This window comes from Polychytrium aggregatum (assembly GCF_025602895.1).
Source record: "Polychytrium aggregatum strain JEL109 chromosome Unknown BJ171scaffold_86, whole genome shotgun sequence".
In the NCBI taxonomy this organism is placed as follows: Eukaryota; Fungi; Chytridiomycota; class Chytridiomycetes; order Polychytriales; genus Polychytrium; species Polychytrium aggregatum.
Window position 1 is genome coordinate 143,531 of NW_026516288.1, and position 22,134 is coordinate 165,664.

Below are 22,134 nucleotides of genomic sequence, written 5' to 3' on the forward strand. Positions count from 1 at the left end.
TCGATCTGTTACCGGTGTGTGTATCCAGCGCTCCCCATCCTGCTCGCCAGCGTCGGCCTTGGGCAGTGCGGTCCGGCGAGTCGTTGCTGGTGTTTCGGCATGGTGGCGAGGCTGCTTCTCAGCGACACTGCTCTCACCTCTGGCGTTTCTGTCGCCGATCTCTGATGTCTGCAGCTCTCTCATACGCATGGACCAATCTCCCTCCTGCTACTGATCTGTCGCTACCTGCTGCTGACCACTCCCCGCTCTCCACTGACCGCTTTCTGCTCTGTTGTCGGCTCGTTCACCAGTCTTTGATCATCCCCATGGTCCTCCCGCTGCCGCTGCCACCCGCTGCTGCTCATCCAAAACCAAGCACGCCCGGAAACCGGGACGAGGTGCTTTCCCAAGCCCTCGCCACCAAGCAGCGACCGTCTCTGCACCCGCCCTCGCCAACGTCGTCGCCGACACTCCAGCCGACCCTGCCGCTGCTGACACCTGAGCCAGTCTCGGCAGCATCGTCCGGCCCGATCCTGCCCTCGCCGTCGCTCGCGTCCTTGCGTCCTTCAAAGAAAGCAAAACTCCATGTCAACCCGGCTCAAGATTCCCCGGTCGCCGCCCTCTCTCGATCCAGCCGGCTGGGCGAGTTCAAGCGGGGCGCTGCCAGCCGCAGCGACCGGGGCATTTTTTCGAATCGGCAGCGCGGGATGATCCGCCAAGCACTGAACAGCCGGATCCCGCCGCCGACCCTGGCTGCACCCCGGCGGAAGAAAGATGCGTCGTGGTACATCGAGCCGGTGGTCTCTGGCTGGGACCAGGAGCTCGAGTGGTGCTTTGCTGGCCTGGCTGCCACGAGGCAGGAGTGGCAGGGGTATGTCCCCTGTCCAGGCGCATCATGGGACTGGAGCCAGGATACGGACCTTGCATCTCCCGCACCCAATCACGACACCGGCGTTGAAGGACAGGGCCCTCGTCTCAGGCACCAGGCGCCCGCCTTGCCACACACAGCCGCTGTCGAGACCAGAGACCACGGCGGCCCATTGACAAGCATCGAATACGTCGAGTCCGAGATCCGTACGACTATATCCGAAGCTTCTCTGGCAGAGACCGCCCTCGAGAATGAAATGGATGCAGTGGCTGAGGAACTTGCGGATCCGGCGGGCAGCGCGCTTACCGACGGTGCGACCGCCGCCGAAGCAGCCATCCAAGCCGACGCTGTGATCGGGCCGCTCGACATGGCATCGACAGAGAAGATCGTGGTGCTGCCCAGCGCCCGTCTGCCTCTCTCGCCAAACTCCCCAAGCTCGCCTGGCGCCCTCCCAAACACGGCAAACGACGCATCGTTCATTGCCTCTCCGCCCCGGTAGGCCCTTGCACACCATCATGCAAGCTCGGGGAAGGGCTGGACAGTCATGTACATCATGCCACTCGAACCCGTGACTGATGAGGCTCCTATGGATCTTGGGTTGCGATTTCTTGCCACCCTCCCCTCCAGCGCCTGATCGACTGTCGCAGTAACGCCCAACTCCAAACTCCTTCATCTATCGGTGCCCTCGTCCGGATCTTCTCCCACCCTTTGGCGTTTCCGTCCTTGCTTCTGTTATTTCTCCCTCCCCTCCTTTTGCAACTACGATATGCATATCGCGCTTGCGCTTCCCCCACCCCCTCCTCCCAAATCAGCTCCGACAGAAGCTCCGCCAGCAAGGCTTGTCGAGTATTGTAGTGCCGGTGCTTGCTCTGACTCTCGCTGGGCACTACATCTTGCATCGTTGCGTGCTGCGTGCCGCTGGTCGCTCTTTCCTCCCTCCTTCTGCCCCTCTTTCCTCCCACACCCTCTCCGATCCTCCCACACTTTATTTTCCTCGATTGTTTTTTTTTTTTTTTTTGGTCTGTATCTTCTCATCGACAACCTGGGGCTGCTTAATCCTCAGTGCAGATACGCCCCTCCCCTCCCCTCTCCTCAGCCCTTTGCGAGTACATCCGCTTGGATCCCCGGCTGATCCATTTAGCATTTGTAGTGGACCTACACGGTCATCGGCATGCCATGGCCTCATGCAACTGCCACAGCTTTGTGTTTCTCATTCTCCCTCTCCCCCCCCTTTCGATCTCTCGCTGGCTTCATTCCTTCCCTCCCCGCTCTATTGGTGTGATTTGAGTTGATTTTGTGGTCTGCTGAAGCAGAGACAGGAGGACGGGGGAGAGCAAAGCTCCCTGCAAATGGTGCCCATGGACGTTTGTATCGTCCACTCAAACAACGGCGCCTACGAAGCTTTGCAAAATGAAGCGTAGCATCCTGGTTCTGAGGCCGGTGGTTCAGTAACGCCTGGCTCCATGAATACACGTGCATATCATATGTACAGTGCGTTCGATAACTTCATTTTGCAACACCCCCTGGAGGTCATGGACATTCCAACCAGCCGCCGAATACATGCGATGTCATTCTGAAACCAACAGGGTGTTCGCGGCCATTACTTCTTGTAAGAGCTGTATTCTCAGGGGGGTACATCGCATAGAGTGTATATAGAGTAATTGAGGGAAGTGCACCACTCCGGATCGCTCACGATGCTACCGGTGAGCCGACGATCAGAAAGTATTAAGGCTTGGCAGACTGGGAACCAAGGAGTAGTGAACTTGCTTGCTTCCAAAGCACCAGAACAAGATTGGCAAGCAGGTACCTGCATCCGTAGAAACAAGGCTTCGAGTGCTGCGGTAGATCCGCACAAAAAATATGAGGGCTGGAGGCCGAGGGCCATATCCAGGACCAACGATGGGTGCTTGACAGACAGAAGGAGTGGAAGGGGGCGCTCGGTGGGGAGGGAGACTGATGATGCTCTGACTTCTCTGCTGTTGCGCTCATTCATTGTCAGTCCCTGGTCTAGTTGACAAAGCCGTACTTTTTGGCCGCAAATCCGTCGACGATCGCGGGAAAGAAAAAGTGTACCAGGGCCGCAAACCAGTACTTGGCAGGGATATATCGCTCCCGTTCGCGGCGATCGGCAGCCAGCAGGATTTCCTCGCTGCAGCGTGTGACGGGGATGGCCGTGGGCGAAACAAAGTTCATTTGCCTTTCGGCGGTGGGCGAGTCCAGGGCAGAGCGACGCAGATCCGTCCGCACGCTGCCAGGCAAGACAATCGTTACGGCAACACCTCGGTGGCCATACTCGATCCGCAGGGCGTTGAAGAATCCCATGAGTGCAAACTTTGTAGAGGCATAGAGCGATCGCTGCGAAACGAAAGGGTCAATCAGAGCGACAGAAACCGTCGAGGGCAGACCGTGGAAAGCAACAAACGATACGGCCAGAGAAGACAAAAAAGCATCCACGGGCGATGGTGGATAGCCGACACCCACTGCAGCCACAGCAAGCACAGCCAAACCTACCGTCGGAGCAGCCACAGTGCCGGCCAGCGAGCCCACCACGACAATCTGCCCCTTGGACTTGACAAGCTCCGGCAGAAAGTACTTGGTACAGAGGATGGGGCCATAGACATTGGTCTTGAAGATCATGTCGATGAGCTGATACGATTCCGAGGCGCCGCCATTCTGGACTCGCTCCAGCTCCTTGGAGCTCATCGGCCCGCAGAGCTGGTCGAACGGTCTGATCGATAGGACACCCGAACACAGCACCAGTACATCGATGCCGCCCAGGATTTCGGTCGAGCGTTGGGCGCACCGGGACACATCGGCCTCGGAGGTAATGTCAGCGACGACGTATGAGCACTCACAAGCGGCGTTGAGCTGCTGGCACTCGTCCACCACCTGCTTCAGCATCTCGCTGCGTCGGGCAACCAAGATGAGTCGAGCGCCGCGCTGGGCATAGTCCTTGGCAAGCTGGCATCCGATTCCGCTGCTTGCACCGATGATCACGACCCGTTGCTGCTCCGGGGCAAGGGCGGCACAGATAAGACATGGGGCGGGGATCCGTTAGCGGGGGATCCGTAGGTGCACGCTAAGCTTTGCAGGGGTGGCCAAGAGAGGGTGAGCTGATGGGACGCGGAGACCAGGCCACAGATTGAGAAATCAGGATACGATCGAAAGGGGGGAAACGGATGATGGAGCTGGATATGGAGGAGAGAGGGCCGAGCGTACCGCCCCGCTGGAGCATCGCAGCCAGCAGGATGGATATGGACAGGTCGCCGAGCCGACTTGTATCAAGCAAAAGACCTGCACTTACCGGCTTATCCGAGACGGTCGTGCGCCTGGCCAAGGGAGAGCGGACAATGATCCAGAGGACAACGGCCGCTGGGAGTGAGAGAATGGCGCCGAGCCAGCCCATGTTCTTGAGCGCTGAGGAGATGGATGCGACAGGAGACGAGGACATTTGGGATCGACCGAAGGAGGTGGAGGGCAAGGATCGGGTGGGACTGACGAGGTCGAGCGGGCGACAGCCAGTCGGATTGGCGAAACTTCTTCCAGAAAAGACCAGGCGAACACTGCGAGTGGACAAGACAGAAATCAGAAACAGATCGCCATCGATGCTTTGCCCAGGTGAAGACTGCTTGCTTGGCCGGAGGCTTGGTTAGATGACTGCTTGCCTGGATGGAGCTACTTGCAGATATGGGCGCAGCCCTGAGCGGCACGATGAGGCCAATCCTAGATATCGGTCCAGCGACGAGCGAGGCAGCAGAGGCAGCAGAGGCAGCAGAGGCAGCAGAGGCAGCAGAGGCAGCAGAGGCAGCAGAGGCAGCAGAGGCAGCAGAGGCAGCAGAGGCAGCAGAGGCAGCAGAGGCAGCAGAGGCAGCAGAGGCAGCAGAGGCAGCAGAGGCAGCAGAGGCAGCAGCGAAGGAGGCAAAGGATTGCTCGACCGCACCCAGATTGCACCTGAAAATGAAATCGAGCGCGTTGTGGCAGGAGGGACACAGCACCAGATCATCCGAGTTCCTCGCGGCTGACCAGCACCAGCGACATGGTGCGCATCGAGAAGCGCTGGGCTTGTTGCCCGAGAGTGTTAGTGGCATCTCACGTCGTGCGTGCGAGCTGGGCCTGTGGGCGGTCATGTCTGGAGGGACAGCGGATCAGCAACGCAGCCCCCACTCGCATACCGCATCTCATGCATTCTATCGGCCGCTCATAAGTTCATCGTCGGCACTGATATTGCCACTGCTATCTCCACTGCTATCGCCGCAGGTAGTTGGCGGCTCATTCTTGAGCGTCACGGAATCGAGTGCACAAAATCGACCCTATGGGTGGTGATCGGCTTCCACCTGGCCGTGCCAATGTCGCTGGTGGGAACGACGAAGTACTGGGATGCCTCAGCTGCATCGACCGAATCGCCTGCATCCACTGTGGCAGCGTGCGTCGCATCTGTTGCTTGGAGGAGCAAAGACATCATCGACTCAAATCGCAGATGCTACCGCGAGAGTCTATGTACGCATTCATGCATCTCGATTCAGAGCCGGGCCATATCCAGCGCGGGGCAAGCGCACTTGAGCATGCACTGCGGCGACGGCGACGAACGACAACGGATTCGCATCCCGCATGCGTTCCGTTTTGCCTGCCGTCGTCCTCCCCCACCCTTACGCTCATCCACTCGACCAGTTGCCCATGCATTTGTTTGCTCCCTCTGACACAGGATGCACCGCCGATCCACCCCGTGGCCAAGCCAGCACTCGTCTGTCTGCCTCAGCCCGCCTGCCTGTCTGCCAGGCTGCTGCTCAATCAAGGGCCCTCCACGCTCCTCTGAGTCAGAGATGATCGATGGCCTCTGACGTGGCGGTCTGCTGTCCCATACGGGCATTCTTTGCCGGCATAGGGCCGGAGCAGACATTCGCTCCGGCTTTGCCGACTGAAACGGCTGTGGGCCGCCTTCCCCTTTGCCCCCTCGCTCCAGACGGATCGATCGTGTCAGCCATCCGGCCCCCCCGCCACCCCTTTGATCTCTGGCCGAGTATCCCTCGCGGCAAAGAGCACGACTGATCTGCGCGTCGTCTGGAGGTCGGAGGGTTCGAGCTCGCCATGTCATGGTTGCGTCACGGTGTCTTGTCGGCGGCCTGGTCCCACGCCGTTTCCCACGGTCCCGCCGCTCTCGCTTTCTCCCTCCCCTCCGCCTTTGCACCCTCACCTCGATCGCTCGCACTCTGGCCGGCTCTGAGTGGTGTGGGCCTCTGTGCATCTGACTCGGCAGCACCATCCGCTCCTCTCCACATGGCACCAATGGCTCGCTGCTCGTCCCCACCAGTCAGTTGACTTGGTCCCCTTGCGATCCATAGTTCATGGATGGTGAACACAAGTGGTGCGCTCAAGGGCGGACAAGCAATCTCCAGATCTGTTTCGTTGGTATAGCCTGCCACTGCCTTTCCCTCTTCGGCGACAGATTGGGAGGGCCGCATACAAGCAGGACTGTGGGCAGAATGGAGCGAGGAAGAATCACAGGCATATTGGAGTGCATTTCGGTCTTGCGGAAGGAGTCAGCCGCTTTGGTAGGGAGAGCAGGAAGTGGCACGTTGCTCTGACGAGCCATAAACTCATTTGAAAGGGTGGCGGAGTGAGAGAAACGGAGAGGGAGGGCGACAAACGGAGGGAGCGAGGAGGGATAGGCCAAACAAGGGATCAGTAAAGGAGAGTAGGAACAGATCATGGGAGCAACGAATGGGGCAAGAGAGGCCCCCAAGGATGTGAATAAGGGAGCAGCTGCCGACACTCGGAGATGACAACAGAGTGACGAGTTTCTATCCTCTTGGCAAGCCCACTCGCTCACGAAAGCAACGCATCAAGTTCTGCCATCCATCATCTCAGATTGAAGCAGACTGATATGTCGCTGATGAAACCCAAAAAGAGAGAGAGAGAGAGAGAGAGAGAGAGAGAGAGAGAGAGAGAGAGAGAGAGCAAATAAACATGTGCCGGAAGCTGCAAGGGAAGTGCGCCTGGGGATATGGAGACGAGGGTGCGAACGGTGAGTGTCAGCGACTCGCAATGGCGCTGCAACTTCCCAAGATGACGCAGTTCATCGACACTCGACAAAAAATATCGTGCCGCTTGCTGACTGGGTCACCCTGGCGCTGGCGTAGTGACGACGGCCGAGCGGTTATTGCTGCTCCTCCATGGTGCTCTCGACCTTGAGCAGCAGCTGCAGGGTGCCCAGCGAGGTCGACGATTTGGAGGCAGGTGCAGGGGCCGGTCCTGAGCGCGATGCCAGTTTGCCGATGATGATGCCCCTCAGCGTCTCGAGTCGCCTTTCCAGTTCGTTGATCTGCAGCTTGAGCTCGGGCTCTCGATCCTGCCAAGCATTCTTTTCACTCTCGAGGGTGGCGATCCGGGTGACCAGCTGCGTATTCTCCTTGCTGAAGTGCGAAATCGATGTATGCAGCCCTTCGATTTTCTGTGCCTTCTTCAGCCGCGATCGGCGTGCGGACTCGGTGTTCTTTATCCGCTTCAGGTGGTTGCGGTCCCCAGCTGTTGTTGCCGGTGGAGGCGGTGATGCAGAAGAGCTGGAGAAGCGGCCGCTCAGCGCTGCGGCCGGGCCAGTCATCTCGACCGAGACAGACTTGAGGTCGACGGACATGCGATTCGAGGAGGAGGAAGGCAGAGGCGGATTGGCATCGGTTGGACTTGAGCTGTCCCGGGTTGATCTGGGCGCTCTCCGTGTCGAGTGACTGCCTTTCGACGGAGCCGCGGGCTGGGACTGGGTCATGTTCAGCGCACCCTGGCCGCCTGGGACGACAGGAGCTTCTGTGGGGCTGTGGGACGATCTTGGTGCCGAATCGGAGGAGCGGCCGCTATGGACGCTTTGGCTGGCCGAGAGAGTGTCTGCAGGCGATTTGCTGGGAATCCCACCCGGCGGCATCGAGCTTGAGCAGCCCAGGCTCATTACTGACACCTGGGCGAGTGGAAACGAGGACGGGAGTGCAGCATCGACCGGATTGGAGGCCATCCGCGCCAGAATCAGGGCGTGCTCGTACTCGTCTTCGCGTGGGCCAGCGCGGTGCTCAGGTTTTGCGGGATCTTGGTGCAGATGGAACAGATCGTGGGATATGAGGGGATCGTCCCAGCTCGGCGGCCTCGGCACCAGCTCGTAGCTGCGGTTTACAAAGAAAGGATCACCGCCAGACTGGGGCTTCTGCATGCTGTGAAATCGCGGGGAGGCCGGGGGAAAGTGCTTCTTGAAGGGATTGCACAAATGCAGCGGCGGAAGTGTGTTGGGCAGATCATGATAGGGCCGGCCCGACACAAGGGCAGGAGGCGGCGGAGGCGAGGAGCAGCGGCGATCATGAGACGAAGCAAAGGGAGGGGACGACGACGGAGCAAACGAATCTGATGACATACAGGCCAAAGAGTAGATGGGAGCAAGCTGGGGAGCAGTTGGGTGGGTCAAACGCTCGGGGGGTGAAGCAGGAAGTATGATTGTAAACGTTCTGGGTTCCAGGTCCAGTTGGAGCCGGCAAGATGGATCTGAGTTGTGCTCTGTCGATGAACAGGCGTTTGGCAGTTTTGAATGAAACGGGCTTGGGGCAAATGAGAGAGTGACAGAGGACCGGCAGAGAGGCTGCTGGTGGAATGACAAGTGATCACTGCGGGGATCGGATGCGTGATCCAAATTGATGGCTCGGGCCACAAAACGACGGCAGCCAACCCTTCCCCAGCAATAAATGGTTACAATCACTAGAGACGAAACACAAAGGCAACAAATGCGGAAACGCAAATGGCCAGAACAGAGCAGATAATTACAGATGTGGCGAAACCTCTCCGGGGAGATGGTTTGCGAGTACTGGAAGGTGATGTGACTTGGGCCCCCCAAAGGCAGTAAAGCGCGGAGGCGACCGACAGAGTTGTGGAGTGGGGCTGGGTGGGATGGTCAGCGAAACAGACACAAGTGGTTCAACGGAGTGTCCAGAGAAACAGGCTGCTACTGATAAAACAAAAGCGACGAGACAGCAAAGGTACTACGACAGGAAGCAGCGCTCATTGAATAATGAGTGTGCAATGATGACGAGCAGGTCGGCTGGAAAGCGATGATGACGAGCAAGTCGCTAGGAAGCTATGGCAGTACAAAGCGGAGGCACAGCGGCGGCAGGGACGAAGAAACGCTCGCGTAGACCCAAGCTGGAAGGCAAAGAGTGGGGATGGGGTCGACAGAGCAGAGTAGAGCAGAGTAGAACAGAGTAGAGCAGAGTGGAGGAACGCAGAGGTGCGGGAGGGCCAAGTCCCTCGAGGAGGAAAAAAAGCAGCGGAAGTAAATTTGCGACCTTCGCAGGCACCAGACGACCTTTTGTCTGCCACGGGGATGGCGATGGGTTACGGTGACGGTGCAGGCAGAGCGAGAGAGCGAGCGAGCGAGAGCAGCAGCGAGAGTGCGCCAAAGGCGGTGCAACGAGGCGCCTACGGCATAAAAGCTCGGCAGCAAGTTTCAGCCTGCAGGCAAAAGCAGGCCAGCAGATTCGCGGTTGTCGGCCAGAGAAGGGCGATGATTCTCGCGAGAACGCCGGGGCCAACAGAGCCAGCGCTGGGCGAGAGGACCTCGGCGGGACAGAAGCTCTGTTGGACCTGTCTTGGGAGAATGCTCTCGGCGACCCCGAGGGCGACCCCGAGGCCGGCCGTCGGGCCACCCAGAGAGCGGTTCGTGAGAATGACTCACCCGCGTATCACGGGAGCTGTGGGTGCGTCACCCTGGGAGTGCACCGGCGCTTGGGGCAGTTTGCCCTGGGACCACAGTCGGCTCTGTGCGCCGCTGTGCCCGCCCGTGTACTGCGCGTGCAGCCTTGTGGCTCTTATCACGTGGCTGCATGCACTCAGAGTGTGGGCTGCTGTTTGTGGGGGGTGAGTCAGAGCCAAGTCATCTCCCCGCCACCGGCCGGCGGGCTGCCTTCCGCGATGCATCCAACCAGCAGCGCCGGCGCTTCTCGTCTCTCGCTGCCTGGGGGGCATGTCGTCGATCAAAGGGCAGGCGCCGGCTGGGACCGGTCTGGGAGGCGATCGCTCGCGGCGAGAGAAGCGCGGGACAGATCGATGCCGGTTCCCGATACTCTCTGCGTCCGGCTCTGTCGCCTGGTGCGCTGGCTGCTGCTGACCACCGCCGCTCGGGTTCGGCGCTGCTGGACGGATGAATGAGGCCGCTCCCTCAAGCCAGGTTAGAGGTTCGACCAGGGACAGCAGCGACGGCCACACAGACAAGAGCCACGCCGCGTCTGTGTCGGGGGCACCGCATGGACAGCGAGAGGCCGGCGAGAGACCGGCGAGATGCCGGCGAGGAGTGCGCGCCCTGGTCCCCTTGCTGGCCGCCCGCGCCAGCCCTTGCACAGCTGCCCATTGGCCCGCGTTACGGCGGCTCTGTTTGCCGACCCACCCCGCCAGACCCCAGCTTGCAGCCAACAGTCGTCGCGAGGGCTCAAGGCAGGCAGACCAGATATATTCGTCCGTGTGCTTCGTTGCTGGGCAGCATTCCCGCGCGGCTGGCGACGGGGCCCGCACTCGCCTTCCTCTCTGCTCCACTCCGCAGGTTGCCGTGAAGCCTTCGGACGATCCCAGCCGGGCCGAACTTGGCCGGCCCGCTGCTCCGCTGCTCCGCCAGGCCCCGCCTGCCTGTCCGATCATCATGATTCTCCATGACGGCCGGTTGCGTAATCTGCGCTCACGGCAGCAGCCCGACCGATCGCTTGACCTCGGTCAGTGTCCGCTCGGCCGTTGCCGTCGCTGCCTGGTTACCCTCCCGCAGCAGCTCGTGCAGCAATGTCCGATCGTGCCGGAGCCGTGCGATCTCGTTTCGCACCGGAGTCAGGGATTCAATCACCACGTCCGCCACGGCTTTCTTGAACTCGGCGTTGCCCAGGCTCTGGAACTGCTCGGCGACGGCGACCGGATCGGTTTCGGTCGGATGGAGCGAGCAGTAGATGCTCAGCAAATTGGCAATCCCAGGACGGCCTGCCGGGTCGTAGGTGATGCCGCGGATCGAGTCCACAGTGGCCTTCTTGATCTTGCTGCTGATTTGCTCGGGGGTGTCGTCAATGTTGATGCGCGAGCCGGCGTTGGGATCGGACTTTGACATCTTGGAGTGCGGGTCCTTGAGAGACATGATGCGCTTGGCGCCGGCCGTTGCTGGATGCAGGCCGCCAATCGAAGGCCAAGGGAGGAGAATATCGTCCCAGTTGGGGGATGGTATCATCCACGGCAAGTCATGGTCCAGCGTTGCAATCAAAGCAGACGACGCAAGTCAGGCACTTTGGCGACAGAACACAAGCCGTCCACGGATAAGAGTCGCTCGCATACCATTCCCGATCAGCCGCGGCCCATCCCACAGCCTATCTGCTCGACCATCGGCCGACTCACTTACGCAGCACTGCCTTGGGGATCGGGAACAGATCCTTCTTGGCGCTGTTGTTGAAGATACGGGCAATCTCTGCGGTCAGCTCCAGATGCTGCACCTGATCCTCGCCAACCGGCACTTCGGTGGCCCTGGAGTTACAAGTGGCCGGAGCCAAACAGGCCGCAAAAGCAGTAGCATGAGTCGCATGCACAGCACAGATCGCAGCAGAAATGGCAAATCCGAGCAAGCATAGTCTCGCTCTTCTGGTCGCTTCAATCGATTACGTCGATGCTGGCAATGGAATTTGCACAGCAGTATGACGCAGCACGAATGCCCCGCGCTCCTGCTCACGACCCATACTTGTACAGCAGGATGTCGGCCGCTTGCAGGACCGGATAAGCGAATAATCCGACACAGAGCCCTTGAGTGGGGTCAGGACCGTCGCCGCTCGTCGGAGCCACAGCATCCAGCGACAGCGTTGTCGCCGCGAGCGACTGGGATGCCGAGCCCGATGCCTTCTGGAGAGCCTGGAGCTTGGACTGTGGCGTTGAGGATCATTTGTGGTTCGAGGGGGAAGTAAGTATTTGTGGATTCATCCCCAAGCTGCGACGGTGGACTGAAAGGACGGATCGAGACGGGGTATGCTCTACTGCAGGCGACTCCACCAGAGCAGCTACCTTCCACTGATGCATGCGGCTCAACCATCCAACCGGCGTTCGGCAGAACATGATCCAGGCGAGCTCCGAGTGCTGTGGGATCTGCGTGGCGGAGCAATCGAGTTGGGACGATGAACATGACGGAGCTGGGGATTGCCCTATCCTCGCACACCGGCGTGCTGTTGGGACTTTGTGTGCCTGTGCTCGAGACCGCCATGATGCTGCTGGCAAGTCCAGCCAATCTGGCGACCATGGACAGACACTCCAGCAGGGCCGGGGCTTTCGGTAGAGCCACAGACGAGTCTCAGCATACCATCGACTGCTGGAACAGAACCGACTTTTTTGGATCGATTCCGCAGGCCAGGATGGCAATCATGGCATCCTCGATTTGGCGGTGGAGATCCTTTGGGTTCTGCGGGACCGTGATGGCATGCAGATCGGCTGCCATGTAGAAATATCGCTGGTCGGGATCGGTCTTGTCGTGCTGGATGCGGGCCCAGTTCTGGAGGGCGCCGAGATAGTTGCCGAGGTGCGGGATGCCCGTCGGCTGAATGCCGGAGAGGGTCACTTTGCCGAATCGAGGGGCAGCCTTGGCCTTCACCGGCACATCGGCGAGGCCGCGCCGGGCGGTCGCGGTGTGAACGAGCGGCCGGGACGACAGGCGAACAACTGAGATCGGTGTCGGAGCCATGAGCGTTGCCAGAGATGGAGTTTGATGGAACGAGGGTCAGTATTCCAGCGGAATGTGGCCAGTCGACTTTGTGGCGCTGATGATGTGGTCCAATGTAACCCAGACGTATCCAGAGAGCCCAGTGAATCCAGTGAATCCAGACGTATCCAGCGAATCCAGTGAATCCAGACCGAGCCTGACCGAACTTGGTCGAACTTGATCAAGGACCAGCAACCAGATCCGCCGCGTTTTCGCTCGAGCCGCGCGCAGCCAAAGCCGGGGCGGCTCGTGCGCAGCCGGTCATGTGTGCGGCGGCACCCTGGGTCACGCGCACGTGCAAGCCCCACACACAGCGACTCTGGCGCGGTGTCGCCTTGTTCGGCAGAACGGCTCTGCCGGCCAGCAGCACGCTGATTGGCGCTGCCCTCATGTCTGCGTTTTTGCATTCGTGATTTGCCATTTGCCTTTGCGGTTGCAGTTCGTATTCGCGGTTCCCCTCTGCCCTCGTCGCTGCTTCCCACTCGGATTCCCTTGGCTCTTGCTGCTGCTCTTGCTGCTGCTGCTCTGAACAGCTCCCCCTTCCCTCCCTCGATAAGCTCCTGCATCCCCCGAGTTGCTTCCGCGCTCGCTTCCGTCGCCGGTCCCTCCGGCCTCCTGCTCGACTGCCCTGAACCGTCCTGGCCATCCTGTTCCATGCCCAGCCCCATCCCGCCACCCCTTCCCCCTTCATCGGGTCGCACCTCGGTCTCATCCAAACGCTCATCGACCACCTCCCAGCGGCCCCGTATCCCATCTCCGCCCTCCACCATCGGTTCGCCGCGCAGGTCGCCCGTTCCCAGCCGACGCAGCACCACCCCTCCCTCTCCAAAGGGCGCGTCAAAGTGCTGCAACCACTACTCGGCCCGGCCTCATCCGCCGATTCCAAGTCCTCGTCTGCCTCGTTCTGCAAACCGGCTGCCTCCGTCGCCCGGCATCGCAGGCCCAAGTCGCTCGCCACCACCCATGCTTGCCGCACCGCCGCTGCTTCAGTACCAGAGTCTGCCGTGTTTGCATTCGCTCGCCGCAACCAAACTCCCCGTCTCGACATCACTGCTACGGGCTGTTGGTGCTCGCGGCCTGCCGAGGCCCAAGCCGTCAGCACCAAGTACCCGGGAAGTGCCTTCGCGGATCCCTGTTCTGCGGAGGTCGGCTTCGGCCTCACTGAGTGTCACTCGCCGAAACTCGAATACCTCGCCACCCGCACCCAGGCACCATCACCGTGCTTGGTCAAGTCCTCTGCCGCAACCCCTGGCGAGTGCCAGCCTGGACGAGTCGCCTGCTCGTCGCTCTTCGATCCCGCGACTACGACGGTATCTCCATTCGATGAGCTGGCTGGCATCGGCCTTTAACGACACCGCCATCCCAGCCCGGAAAGTCGAGCCGGAACGCATGTCTGCTGCCCAGCCTCCAGCATCAGAGCCGCTCCCCTCGGACAAGTAAGTCGCTCTGTGTGTCCGCGCGTGCTGCCAAGACCAGGACCGGTCATGCACGGGCCTGTTGGATGCGGCCTCGACGCATGGTCGCTCATGCACCCAGCCTGTGATGCGCATCAGTCTGGCTTGCTCGTCCGTCGGGTTGCTTGCGTTGGCAACCGTTTGGGTTGCAGACACAGCCTCTGGATGCATTTCGCGCTCGTGCGCCCATGACAGATCATTCTGTATGCTTGTGCTGCTCCCAATGGGTCTGTTCCCAACGGGTCTGTCCCCAGTGGGTCTGTTCCCAATGGGTCTAGTTCCTATTGGTCTGCCCCATCCCCTCGATCCACTTTTAATCATCTCCTCACCGCGTGTGCTCTCTCCCTTTGGTGCTGCTCAACCCGAATCAACCGCCCTGCGCGTCCCCCTCCATCGACCCGACATACCGCCCGCCTCCCTCACGGTGACTCGACTCGGAAGCCTGACCTCTTCCTCCGGCAACGAAACCTCAAGCTCGGCCCCTCGCCCTCGCCCTGGTCTCGTCAGGTTCCTGGCGCGGATCCTGTTCCATAATGTCAGCGTCCATCTCCCAAGTTTTTCCAGGCTCATCGAGTTTGTCCGTCGCCGCACCACCGATCTGGTCCATCAAAGCCCCGCTGCCCAGGCACTGTCGAGCCTGCTCGACAGCTCGCTCTGGAGCAGCTGGTTCCTGAAGGACACTGTTTCGCTCTGGACGGTGGTCGAGAGTGCGCTGCTGGTTGTGTGGTGTCTCCATTTTGTCAAAAAGACCGGCCTCTCGCTCCCGACCGTCATCAAGTACTGGCTTTCGCGGAGCTCGTCTCGTCGATACAGGCGCCTGCTCAAGCAACGATAGTCTCCCCGCCTGCCCACGCACTCGAGTACTTCCAAGATCGGGGTTAATTGCGTTTTGTTACTCCGTTGTTTTGTAAAGCTTGGTTCTGGGCCAGGTCGAAGTTCACTTTATTGTCACTGCTCACGCTCCGACTCTCTCCTTCGCCACCAACACTGCAGCCCGCTTCTCCGTCATTCGTACCGCCCTTCATCATCCGTACCGCCCAGCACCTCTCCTCACCCCCCTACCATCCTGTTCTATACTCGCTCTGCATCGCTCCACATATTTATTGGCATGTCCCATACTGCTCCAACCCAAACCGAGCAGCGATATCGATTTTGCTGCTCGCTGCTCTTTCGCGGAAGAAAGAGAGATCAAAATAAGAGAGGCGTCCGCACACCCGAGGATCCTGTTACGATTGAACGGTGTTCGACAATGCGCTCCCATTGACTCATCATCACTTGTGTATTCGTCGTCCTGAAATGCACATTCGCCAGACATATAGACATGGTGGGACTCACTCATTCGACAACAATGGTCTGGTGGCCCTCGACATTGATGTAGGCACACTTGTTTCCCTTGGCGGAGAGGACCTACAGACCGGTGCATGGGGATGGTCAGTGTGTCGCATCGCAGGTACTGCTGTGGATGAAAGAGTTGTCACACGCACAGCCTTATCGGCGATAGTTGTGACAACCACAAGCACAGGGTCAGATCCAACCCAGCCGTCCGGCAGACCCACCTTCGAAATCGGATGGACAGTGACGTCAAAGATGCCTCGGCCGATGGGAACCCGCACCGGGACGCCGTTCTGGAGCTGTCGGGCCTTGAACGTGCCCGCGACCCACGATTGATTGTAGCTGTCAAAGGTCACTCGCAGCGGGAGATTGCCGGCCAGGTTGGTGGACACCTGGAGGGTCGTTTTGTCGTGCGTGTGGAGATGCTTCTGCAGTCGGGGTTGGATGTCTGGCAGCGTTGATTGAAGGCTTGGATGTTAGTGCCAGATAGCGATACCTGCTGGCAGCTATGGACAGTGGTGGAATCGTCAGAGACATCCCATAGGATCGTGACTCACACAGTCGGTTCGCCGGGGCGACACTCAGTCCCGATGAGGCCTTGATGCCAACGCCGCTGGTCCCGTGGTGGATGAGCGAGGACGAGCCGAAGCCAAAGAGCGATCCCAAAACGCTTCCGACAAAGGCCAGGAGAAGGACGGCGCCGATAGACAAAGACTTCATGGTTGGAGGCGAATCAAGCGCAGTGGTTATGGATGCGAAATGGATGTGAGAGACGGGGCTGATGGATGGCACTGACACTGGTACTGGAGGACAAGAACGAGCGGACTCGATGGCTCCTGAGCAGAGGGGCGTCGACTCCGCCTTTACATCTCGGCGTATCCGCTGTTGTTTGCGGCCCTTGCTTCGGTTTGGAAATGGAGTAATCCAAACATTCGCCTGCATCTGGAACATCGCCCCAGGGACAGCCTCTGCGCAGCTCGTACACTGGCTGCACATCTGGGTTGGATGACATTCGATGCATTCCGATTGGGATGATTGGTCAAGCCAGCATCATTTGGCGGGGAGCGAGGCCAGCTCGGGAGGCAGGACCAAGGCGTTCATGGTCCGACCAGGTTACTTCATCGCTTTGCCCGACTCTCCTTCGCATGTCATTCTCGCCAGCAAGAGCCCTTTGGCATGGCGCTCCCGCCGCATACTCTTGCCCAGGGTCGGTGGTGGCGGTCGAATGTCTGCTTGGCCTCCCGGCGACTGGCTGATGTCACTCATCTACCAATCATCGCCGATAGGCAGCACTTGTCGGGGCCGCAATGACCAGATTCCTTAACACTCAGTGGAGGTGGCCCGCCGGTCCCAAGCCGGTCCCAAGCAGCACACATCCAACATTGCTGCACTTGCCGTCCCTCCTCTTGCCGAGTCCAATCGCTTCGAGCTCCATCCGCAGGTACCTTCTTCCCTCCCTCCCTCCCTCTCTCCCTCTCCTTCGCCCTCCTGCGCCAGGCACTCGCCTCATTCAGACTCGGCAGTCTCGTCCTTCACCCCGCTGTTCCCCGTCAAGTATCACGCGTCCGGTACTTGCCTCGCCGCCGCTACCGATGCAGCGGATTCGGTAGAAGACGAGAGAGCCAGACCAGAGCACGCTCAACGAAGCTGCGAGGCGATGCGTCAAGCAGCGGAGATATGCTCGCTCACCCGGGCAAGAGACCAGTCTCACCCAAGCCAGAGCCGCGACTGACTGACTCGTCCTTCTCTCACCCTCGACAACAGACAACCATGAGCGACTCTGGCGCTGACCGCCCCAACACCATCATCACGACCCATCCCGTACCCCCGGATCCCTTCGAAGAATCTGTCTATGGGCTTATTCCGGTCGAGTACGAGCCGCCGCCAAAGCAGGATATGTACCGCAGCAAGTTTGCGTCGCAGGCCCGCAAGGAGTACTGGAACGGCCTCAAGGCCTCCGCATCCATGGGCCCGGCCAAGGTTGGCGTGAACGACCCCAGGGATTATCTGAGAAAGGGCGAGCGCGAGAAGCACAATAATCCAGGTAACAGGCATGAGCGGTTCATATCATACGGAGGAAGCCTGGAAACAGGGCGAGGACGGCTCTGGGTACGCATGCGAATGTATCTCGGCACACAAGCAACAAGCTCACACATAGAATGAACCCATCGCATCCATCGCATCCATCACATCCATCACATCCATCGCATCCATCGCAGCCAAGGTCTATCAACCCGACCGCATGATCCGCAAGGCGCCCCTTCCCGACGAGGCCGGCAAGTTAGCAACCCCCACAAGCAAGAACTTTGTCGTCCAAAACGCCTTGGAAAACATCAATTCAGGTAGCAAATCCCCCCCCCCGCCTCTTGTCCTTGAATTCGAGCGAGCAACGATCTGCACATGTGGCTATCTGCATGCTGGATTACGAGACCGCTCGCCCGCGAGCACTGCCCAGTTTGCATGGTGCTCATCGCTTCGGGCATCCTCTCTTGACCATGTCCTCGTCAGACGCTAAGAAGAACCATATCACCCCACCGAGCTATAAGAGCAAAAAGGACTATGGCCGTGTGCCGAACTACTTGGTCGACCGAAAGAAGGAGCAGGAATCCATTCGACAACGGCAGCTCGAAGAGGAGGAGCTCGAGCTGCAGAAGCAGCAGGGGCAGCAGCAACTCCACCAGTACCAGCAGGCCAACGGCGGCGGAGTCGTGCCGCTGCCCGACGAAGAGCGTCTCAAGATTCTCGAGGGCCTGAAGCTGAACTGGGAGAAACTCAACTCGGACTACCAGAAGCTTAGTCTGACGGTCGACACTGTTCCCAAGATCGCCAGGTCGGTTGTGTCGGTGGGAACTGGCTGGCATTACTTGAGGAGGGGAGCCAGGCTGTTTGATCCCGTTTGCATCCTGCATCTTCCCCGCCTGCGATCGCTGATAGTCTTGCCCCGGTCTTTCCTCCGCTTCCTGCGGGTCATTTCATTTTGGCGCACAGAAAAGTCAACATGGAGCAGCAGCTCAAGAACCTGGAGGCGCACATTGCCAAGTTTTCAAGCTCCAACATCTATGTCAACTTTGACTCGGTATACTCCCGCTGAGCAGCGCTGAGCTCTCTTTGATCCCTCGTATCCGGACAGCGGCGACACAGGGTGTGCTCATCTGGTCTGGATAGATTGATGCTGGCTTTGCTCCCGGCTTCTGGCTGTCGGCTGAATCCTCGGTGAATAGAGAATGCTGCTTCTGCTTTGCAGCCAAGATCCTCCCGTTGAGCCAGATGACTTTTCTGTGAAGAGCGCCATTCCCTGACATGCCAACCGGCCGATACCGCCTTCGTTGCTGATTGTTGGCCCACTGTTGATTGTTGTTGCTGTCCTACACTGATCGTCGGCTTGCTGTCCGTCCGCTTGGATGCCGAGGAGTATCGGCGACACCGCCAGCCCCGTCCCACGGCTCTGCGGCATTCCGGGCAGACTTCCGAGGGTGCTGCTTCCCGATTGTGCCCACGGATTCCTGCCATTATTACACCGGGCGACTGATTGGCAGTCGCTGGGGGGCCGGGGCCGGGACGAGTCGGAGCGGTTCACTTTCGTATCTCGGTCGTCCCAGGGTTCAAAGACGACACACAACCCGCCGGCTGCACCCCTGTCCGCTCCTGACAGACCAACACCAGCAGCGTCCGCTCACCTTCCATCTCTGCCCCCCCCCCGGCTCATCGAGGCCCTGGTCCGTCGCCCTGTCTCGTCCGCAGCTTCCGCATTAACCTTCGGCCCACGCCGAGCTGCATCTTCCCGTCGCTTTCCCGTCGCTTTCCGCCGCTTTCCGGTCTCCAGCCGAGCTTCCCGGAGAGAATCGCCGTTCAGCAGATATCCTCGACTGGGACGCTCCTGCTCCGAAAGCCGTTGAGCATAACAAATCAGCACATCACGATACCGGCGCCAGTGTGACTGTTGTCATCAACATTGCTTCTTGCGGCCTCCCCCTATAACCCGGCTCCATCGCTTCCTGCGTACCCCTACTCCATCGCCTCGTCCAGTATCAACCGCAATCGGCATTCAAGACCCAATGGCGAGCCCAGAAAGACAAAGCCAGGTAACGCTGCTCACTGTATGTGAGCATGCCATTTCGTCGGGTGGGATGCCGCAACTAACATCGAAATGCTGTCTGTCTCGGCTGGCTTCAACAATTCTGCATTTCCGTTACTCACCGGGAAAGACTCGTCTCATCGGGGAGGATGCAACCGAGGTGGGATCACCCCTCCTCCAGGCCGCTGCTCGCTGAGGCACCCTTGCATGTCCATTTTGCATCCATTTTGCATGTCCAGAAAGCCCGGGATGGCTCGCCCGGTTGCGATTGACCAGGGTGCGCTGTTAGCTGGCTCGAATATGCGACGATTCTCATGTCTCGGACATTTTCTGCTGCTGTTGCTGCTATTGCTGCTGCTACTTCTGCTCACAGGAAGAAATCACCTTGTTCCTCAACGACTTGAAGCGCTCGTCGCTCTTTGCCCTGAACACCCTTGTTCGCCGCATGCTGCAGGAGCAATCGGTTTCGAGCCCGGTCTCTGGTCGTCCATCGGTCGGGCTTCACGATCGGCCCTCGACCAGCGCATCTCCAAGAGCTAACCACCCGTCCACCTCCATGGACTACATCGCCAAACAGGCCAGCCAGGTCGAAAATACCGGCGGTCTGCTCGTCGCAGCCTTGACCCAGGGCATGGGCGACCGGCCCAAGAGCAGCGAGGCCGACGTTGTCGCCAACGCCGGTGGCCTCGGGGTACCAATCCGGAGTGGTGTTGCCTCTCCACGCTTGACACTATCGATCGACATCACCAAGATGCCGTCGTCGTCCGACCTCGCCAAGGACCACCATCTTGCCCTGGCTCTCGCGGCACTCTGCAACTGCATCTACCAGATCCTCGAGTACCAAGAGTCGGTCAGCCACGAGTCGTTTCAGGTCATTGGCGACACCACTCGGCTGATTTCAGCACCCAATGCCGTGTCTGGGCCCTCACGCTCGCTAACATCGCTGATGCTGGCCGAAACGCCCGATCCGAGTCAAAACAGCCAACTCGAAGACCTTGCCCTGAGGGTCTCGAATGCACAGGCCGTCCGCCACAAAATCGACATTTCCAGGTACCCCGCCGCCATTCAGAGCCTGTGGGAAGAAATCGACGTCCTGATGCTGCACGTCCAGAACGTGGGCCACATTCGCTCCAGCAGCGCCGAGCCACCAACCTACGAGGAGGCACTCCGGGCCTCGCAAGTCCAGGGCCCCTCGCAAGACCAGGCCTCCGTGCTTGAGACCAAGGCCACTAAAAGTTCGCGGACCCGCCCGGACGAGCTTGACAGGATCCTCAATGTCATCGATAGACTGGTGGCCGTGGCTCCTCGTCTCGTCAACCAGACCGTCTATCTCACTCCCGAGAAGGAGCGCATCATGTCGGCCGCGGCCTTGGCTGCGCTGATCGAGAAGCTGGTCAAGAACAGAGTCCATTATGACGATCAGCGCGGCGTCTTCTCGCCCACGGGCAAGGGCACCACGGCTCTGAACATCCTGATTGACCAGATCACAAAGTCTGGGCAGCGCAGAATGTCTTCGCAGCGAGCCGAGACTACTCCAGCATTCCAACAGAAGCTTGAACTCGGCCGTCTAAGTGGCGTCGTCGAACGGCAGAGCCGCTCACGCTTTACAAACCAGGTGAATGAAGACAGCCTTGGCCGAGAGAGGGAGGTGGTGGGGGGGGGGAGCTCGCTATGAGATAGGCTGTAAAATCGGTCAGTGGTCCGACCAGTGGAACGGACTTGCAGCGAGGACCCTGTGAAATAGCCCGCACCATCCGTGCTGACACCAGGACCCACACGGTGCCACGCTGACCGAGCTCTTTCTCATCACCACCGACAGGACTGGATTAGTCCCGAAACCAAGCTCCTGGAGGACCTCGCCAGGCTCAATGGCGACCTGGCAAAGTCCACAAAGCAAATGGAGGACCAGCGTTACGTGGTGTCCTCCAAGAAGCAAATGGAGATGTTTGTCACGAGTGTCTTTGGCAAGCTCGATCGTATGAGCGAGCGCCGAATGCAGAACCAGGATGCCGTCAGTCCCACTGATCTGAAAAGCCAGCGCTTTGACGAGCTTGACCGAATCATGGACCGCATGTCGCCGAGCCTGTCGAACCAGCGAAGTGTCCTGCGCTCTTCAAGTGTCTCCAAGACTTGATGGGTGACTAGACGGCCACTCCGAGAATGCCAATGCATCATCTGCCTGTCCACACCTCTGGATAGCAGTATCGAATCCAGCTGCTCGCATCATCCGTATGGGCATTCCCGCACTTGTCCCAAGCTCGGCAGGCGGCGTGAAATGCGGCAGCAACGCGGTGTGTCTCACGAGCATTCCGGAAGCAAGTTCAGACTCGGCAGCCGCATCTGTGTTGACTTATTGTGCATTTGGCCGTGTGTTTGCAGCGCTCGCAGAGCGAAACGAGTCGTTTCGCCCTTGGATCGATGCTTTCTTGGACCATGAATACACGTACAGATCCATTTCATCGTGCGAGCGCCGTTAGTCACACGGCCAGCGGCGTATCATTGCCCACCTGCGCGCTGAATGCACACGGCTTTTCTGGAACTTGAAGCTGTCCCAAGGCAACAGCAGTCCAGCGGTATCTCGTTCTGATGTCGGTTGTGTCTGGCTCTTGCCTGGCTCTTGCCTGGGAAGGCGGCGCACGTGACGCGCCCCTCGCTCTTGCGAATCTCGTTTTGCGCTTTGCTGGCTTGAAGGGGC

The 22,134-nt window shown here is 59.5% G+C and overlaps 8 protein-coding genes across 8 annotated transcripts; 4 read left to right on the forward strand and 4 right to left on the reverse strand.

Annotated features, from left to right (window-relative positions):
• The first annotated feature begins 472 nt into the window (after positions 1 to 472).
• On the forward strand, positions 473 to 1,697 carry BJ171DRAFT_532585 (uncharacterized protein). The gene is made up of 2 exons (XM_053112794.1): positions 473 to 1,342; positions 1,475 to 1,697. Exons 1-2 carry the CDS (start codon positions 687 to 689, stop codon positions 1,479 to 1,481), a joined length of 663 nt encoding a protein of 220 aa, XP_052962105.1. The 5' UTR covers positions 473 to 686; the 3' UTR covers positions 1,482 to 1,697.
• Positions 1,698 to 2,854: 1,157 nt separating this feature from the next.
• BJ171DRAFT_588901 (uncharacterized protein) lies at positions 2,855 to 4,253 on the reverse strand (the record flags this gene model as incomplete). Its single annotated transcript, XM_053114453.1, has 3 exons — positions 2,855 to 3,202; positions 3,359 to 3,853; positions 4,152 to 4,253. The coding sequence occupies 3 exons, from the start codon at positions 4,251 to 4,253 to the stop codon at positions 2,855 to 2,857; spliced, it is 945 nt and encodes a 314-aa protein (XP_052962106.1).
• Positions 4,254 to 7,001: 2,748 nt separating this feature from the next.
• On the reverse strand, positions 7,002 to 8,039 carry BJ171DRAFT_480399 (uncharacterized protein; the record flags this gene model as incomplete). Its single annotated transcript, XM_053108931.1, has 1 exon — positions 7,002 to 8,039. One exon carries the CDS (start codon positions 8,037 to 8,039, stop codon positions 7,002 to 7,004), a length of 1,038 nt encoding a protein of 345 aa, XP_052962107.1.
• Positions 8,040 to 10,298: 2,259 nt separating this feature from the next.
• BJ171DRAFT_532590 (uncharacterized protein) lies at positions 10,299 to 12,750 on the reverse strand. The gene is made up of 5 exons (XM_053112795.1): positions 12,183 to 12,750; positions 11,891 to 11,971; positions 11,574 to 11,752; positions 11,241 to 11,362; positions 10,299 to 11,005 (listed from the first exon to the last, which is right to left on the reverse strand). The coding sequence occupies exons 1-5, from the start codon at positions 12,558 to 12,560 to the stop codon at positions 10,542 to 10,544; spliced, it is 1,224 nt and encodes a 407-aa protein (XP_052962108.1). The 5' UTR covers positions 12,561 to 12,750; the 3' UTR covers positions 10,299 to 10,541.
• Positions 12,751 to 12,988: 238 nt separating this feature from the next.
• BJ171DRAFT_303897 (uncharacterized protein) lies at positions 12,989 to 14,962 on the forward strand. The gene is made up of 2 exons (XM_053107020.1): positions 12,989 to 14,014; positions 14,474 to 14,962. Exons 1-2 carry the CDS (start codon positions 13,233 to 13,235, stop codon positions 14,865 to 14,867), a joined length of 1,176 nt encoding a protein of 391 aa, XP_052962109.1. The 5' UTR covers positions 12,989 to 13,232; the 3' UTR covers positions 14,868 to 14,962.
• Positions 14,963 to 15,331: 369 nt separating this feature from the next.
• BJ171DRAFT_303903 (uncharacterized protein) lies at positions 15,332 to 16,270 on the reverse strand. The gene is made up of 3 exons (XM_053107021.1): positions 15,922 to 16,270; positions 15,589 to 15,812; positions 15,332 to 15,439 (listed from the first exon to the last, which is right to left on the reverse strand). Exons 1-3 carry the CDS (start codon positions 16,082 to 16,084, stop codon positions 15,368 to 15,370), a joined length of 459 nt encoding a protein of 152 aa, XP_052962110.1. The 5' UTR covers positions 16,085 to 16,270; the 3' UTR covers positions 15,332 to 15,367.
• Positions 16,271 to 16,867: 597 nt separating this feature from the next.
• BJ171DRAFT_303916 (calmodulin-binding-domain-containing protein) lies at positions 16,868 to 18,484 on the forward strand. The gene is made up of 5 exons (XM_053107022.1): positions 16,868 to 16,932; positions 17,129 to 17,408; positions 17,584 to 17,706; positions 17,873 to 18,194; positions 18,353 to 18,484. The coding sequence occupies exons 2-5, from the start codon at positions 17,135 to 17,137 to the stop codon at positions 18,453 to 18,455; spliced, it is 822 nt and encodes a 273-aa protein (XP_052962111.1). The 5' UTR covers positions 16,868 to 16,932; positions 17,129 to 17,134; the 3' UTR covers positions 18,456 to 18,484.
• Positions 18,485 to 19,995: 1,511 nt separating this feature from the next.
• BJ171DRAFT_480403 (uncharacterized protein) lies at positions 19,996 to 21,573 on the forward strand (the record flags this gene model as incomplete). Its single annotated transcript, XM_053108932.1, has 2 exons — positions 19,996 to 21,054; positions 21,259 to 21,573. 2 exons carry the CDS (start codon positions 19,996 to 19,998, stop codon positions 21,571 to 21,573), a joined length of 1,374 nt encoding a protein of 457 aa, XP_052962112.1.
• Positions 21,574 to 22,134: the final 561 nt, after the last annotated feature.

What these genes read in the sequence shown, in the direction of transcription:
- BJ171DRAFT_303916 (XM_053107022.1), top strand. Translation starts at nt 17,135, where the DNA reads ATGAGCGACTCTGGCGCTGACCGCCCCAACACCATCATCACGACCCAT. An exon ending in CTTGGAAAACATCAATTCAG is followed by an intron (nt 17,707 to 17,872) that starts GTAGCAAATCCC and finishes TGTCCTCGTCAG; the next exon opens with ACGCTAAGAAGAACCATATC. An exon ending in ACTGTTCCCAAGATCGCCAG is followed by an intron (nt 18,195 to 18,352) that starts GTCGGTTGTGTC and finishes TTTGGCGCACAG; the next exon opens with AAAAGTCAACATGGAGCAGC.
- BJ171DRAFT_303903 (XM_053107021.1), bottom strand. Translation starts at nt 16,084, where the DNA reads ATGAAGTCTTTGTCTATCGGCGCCGTCCTTCTCCTGGCCTTTGTCGGA. An exon ending in CGCCCCGGCGAACCGACTGT is followed by an intron (nt 15,813 to 15,921) that starts GTGAGTCACGAT and finishes CAACGCTGCCAG; the next exon opens with ACATCCAACCCCGACTGCAG. An exon ending in CTGTCCATCCGATTTCGAAG is followed by an intron (nt 15,440 to 15,588) that starts GTGGGTCTGCCG and finishes ACCGGTCTGTAG; the next exon opens with GTCCTCTCCGCCAAGGGAAA.
- BJ171DRAFT_532585 (XM_053112794.1), top strand. Translation starts at nt 687, where the DNA reads ATGATCCGCCAAGCACTGAACAGCCGGATCCCGCCGCCGACCCTGGCT.
- BJ171DRAFT_303897 (XM_053107020.1), top strand. Translation starts at nt 13,233, where the DNA reads ATGCCCAGCCCCATCCCGCCACCCCTTCCCCCTTCATCGGGTCGCACC. An exon ending in GAGCCGCTCCCCTCGGACAA is followed by an intron (nt 14,015 to 14,473) that starts GTAAGTCGCTCT and finishes TCGACTCGGAAG; the next exon opens with CCTGACCTCTTCCTCCGGCA.
- BJ171DRAFT_532590 (XM_053112795.1), bottom strand. Translation starts at nt 12,560, where the DNA reads ATGGCTCCGACACCGATCTCAGTTGTTCGCCTGTCGTCCCGGCCGCTC. An exon ending in GCCGCATGCATCAGTGGAAG is followed by an intron (nt 11,753 to 11,890) that starts GTAGCTGCTCTG and finishes TCAACGCCACAG; the next exon opens with TCCAAGCTCCAGGCTCTCCA. An exon ending in GCCGACATCCTGCTGTACAA is followed by an intron (nt 11,363 to 11,573) that starts GTATGGGTCGTG and finishes TTGTAACTCCAG; the next exon opens with GGCCACCGAAGTGCCGGTTG.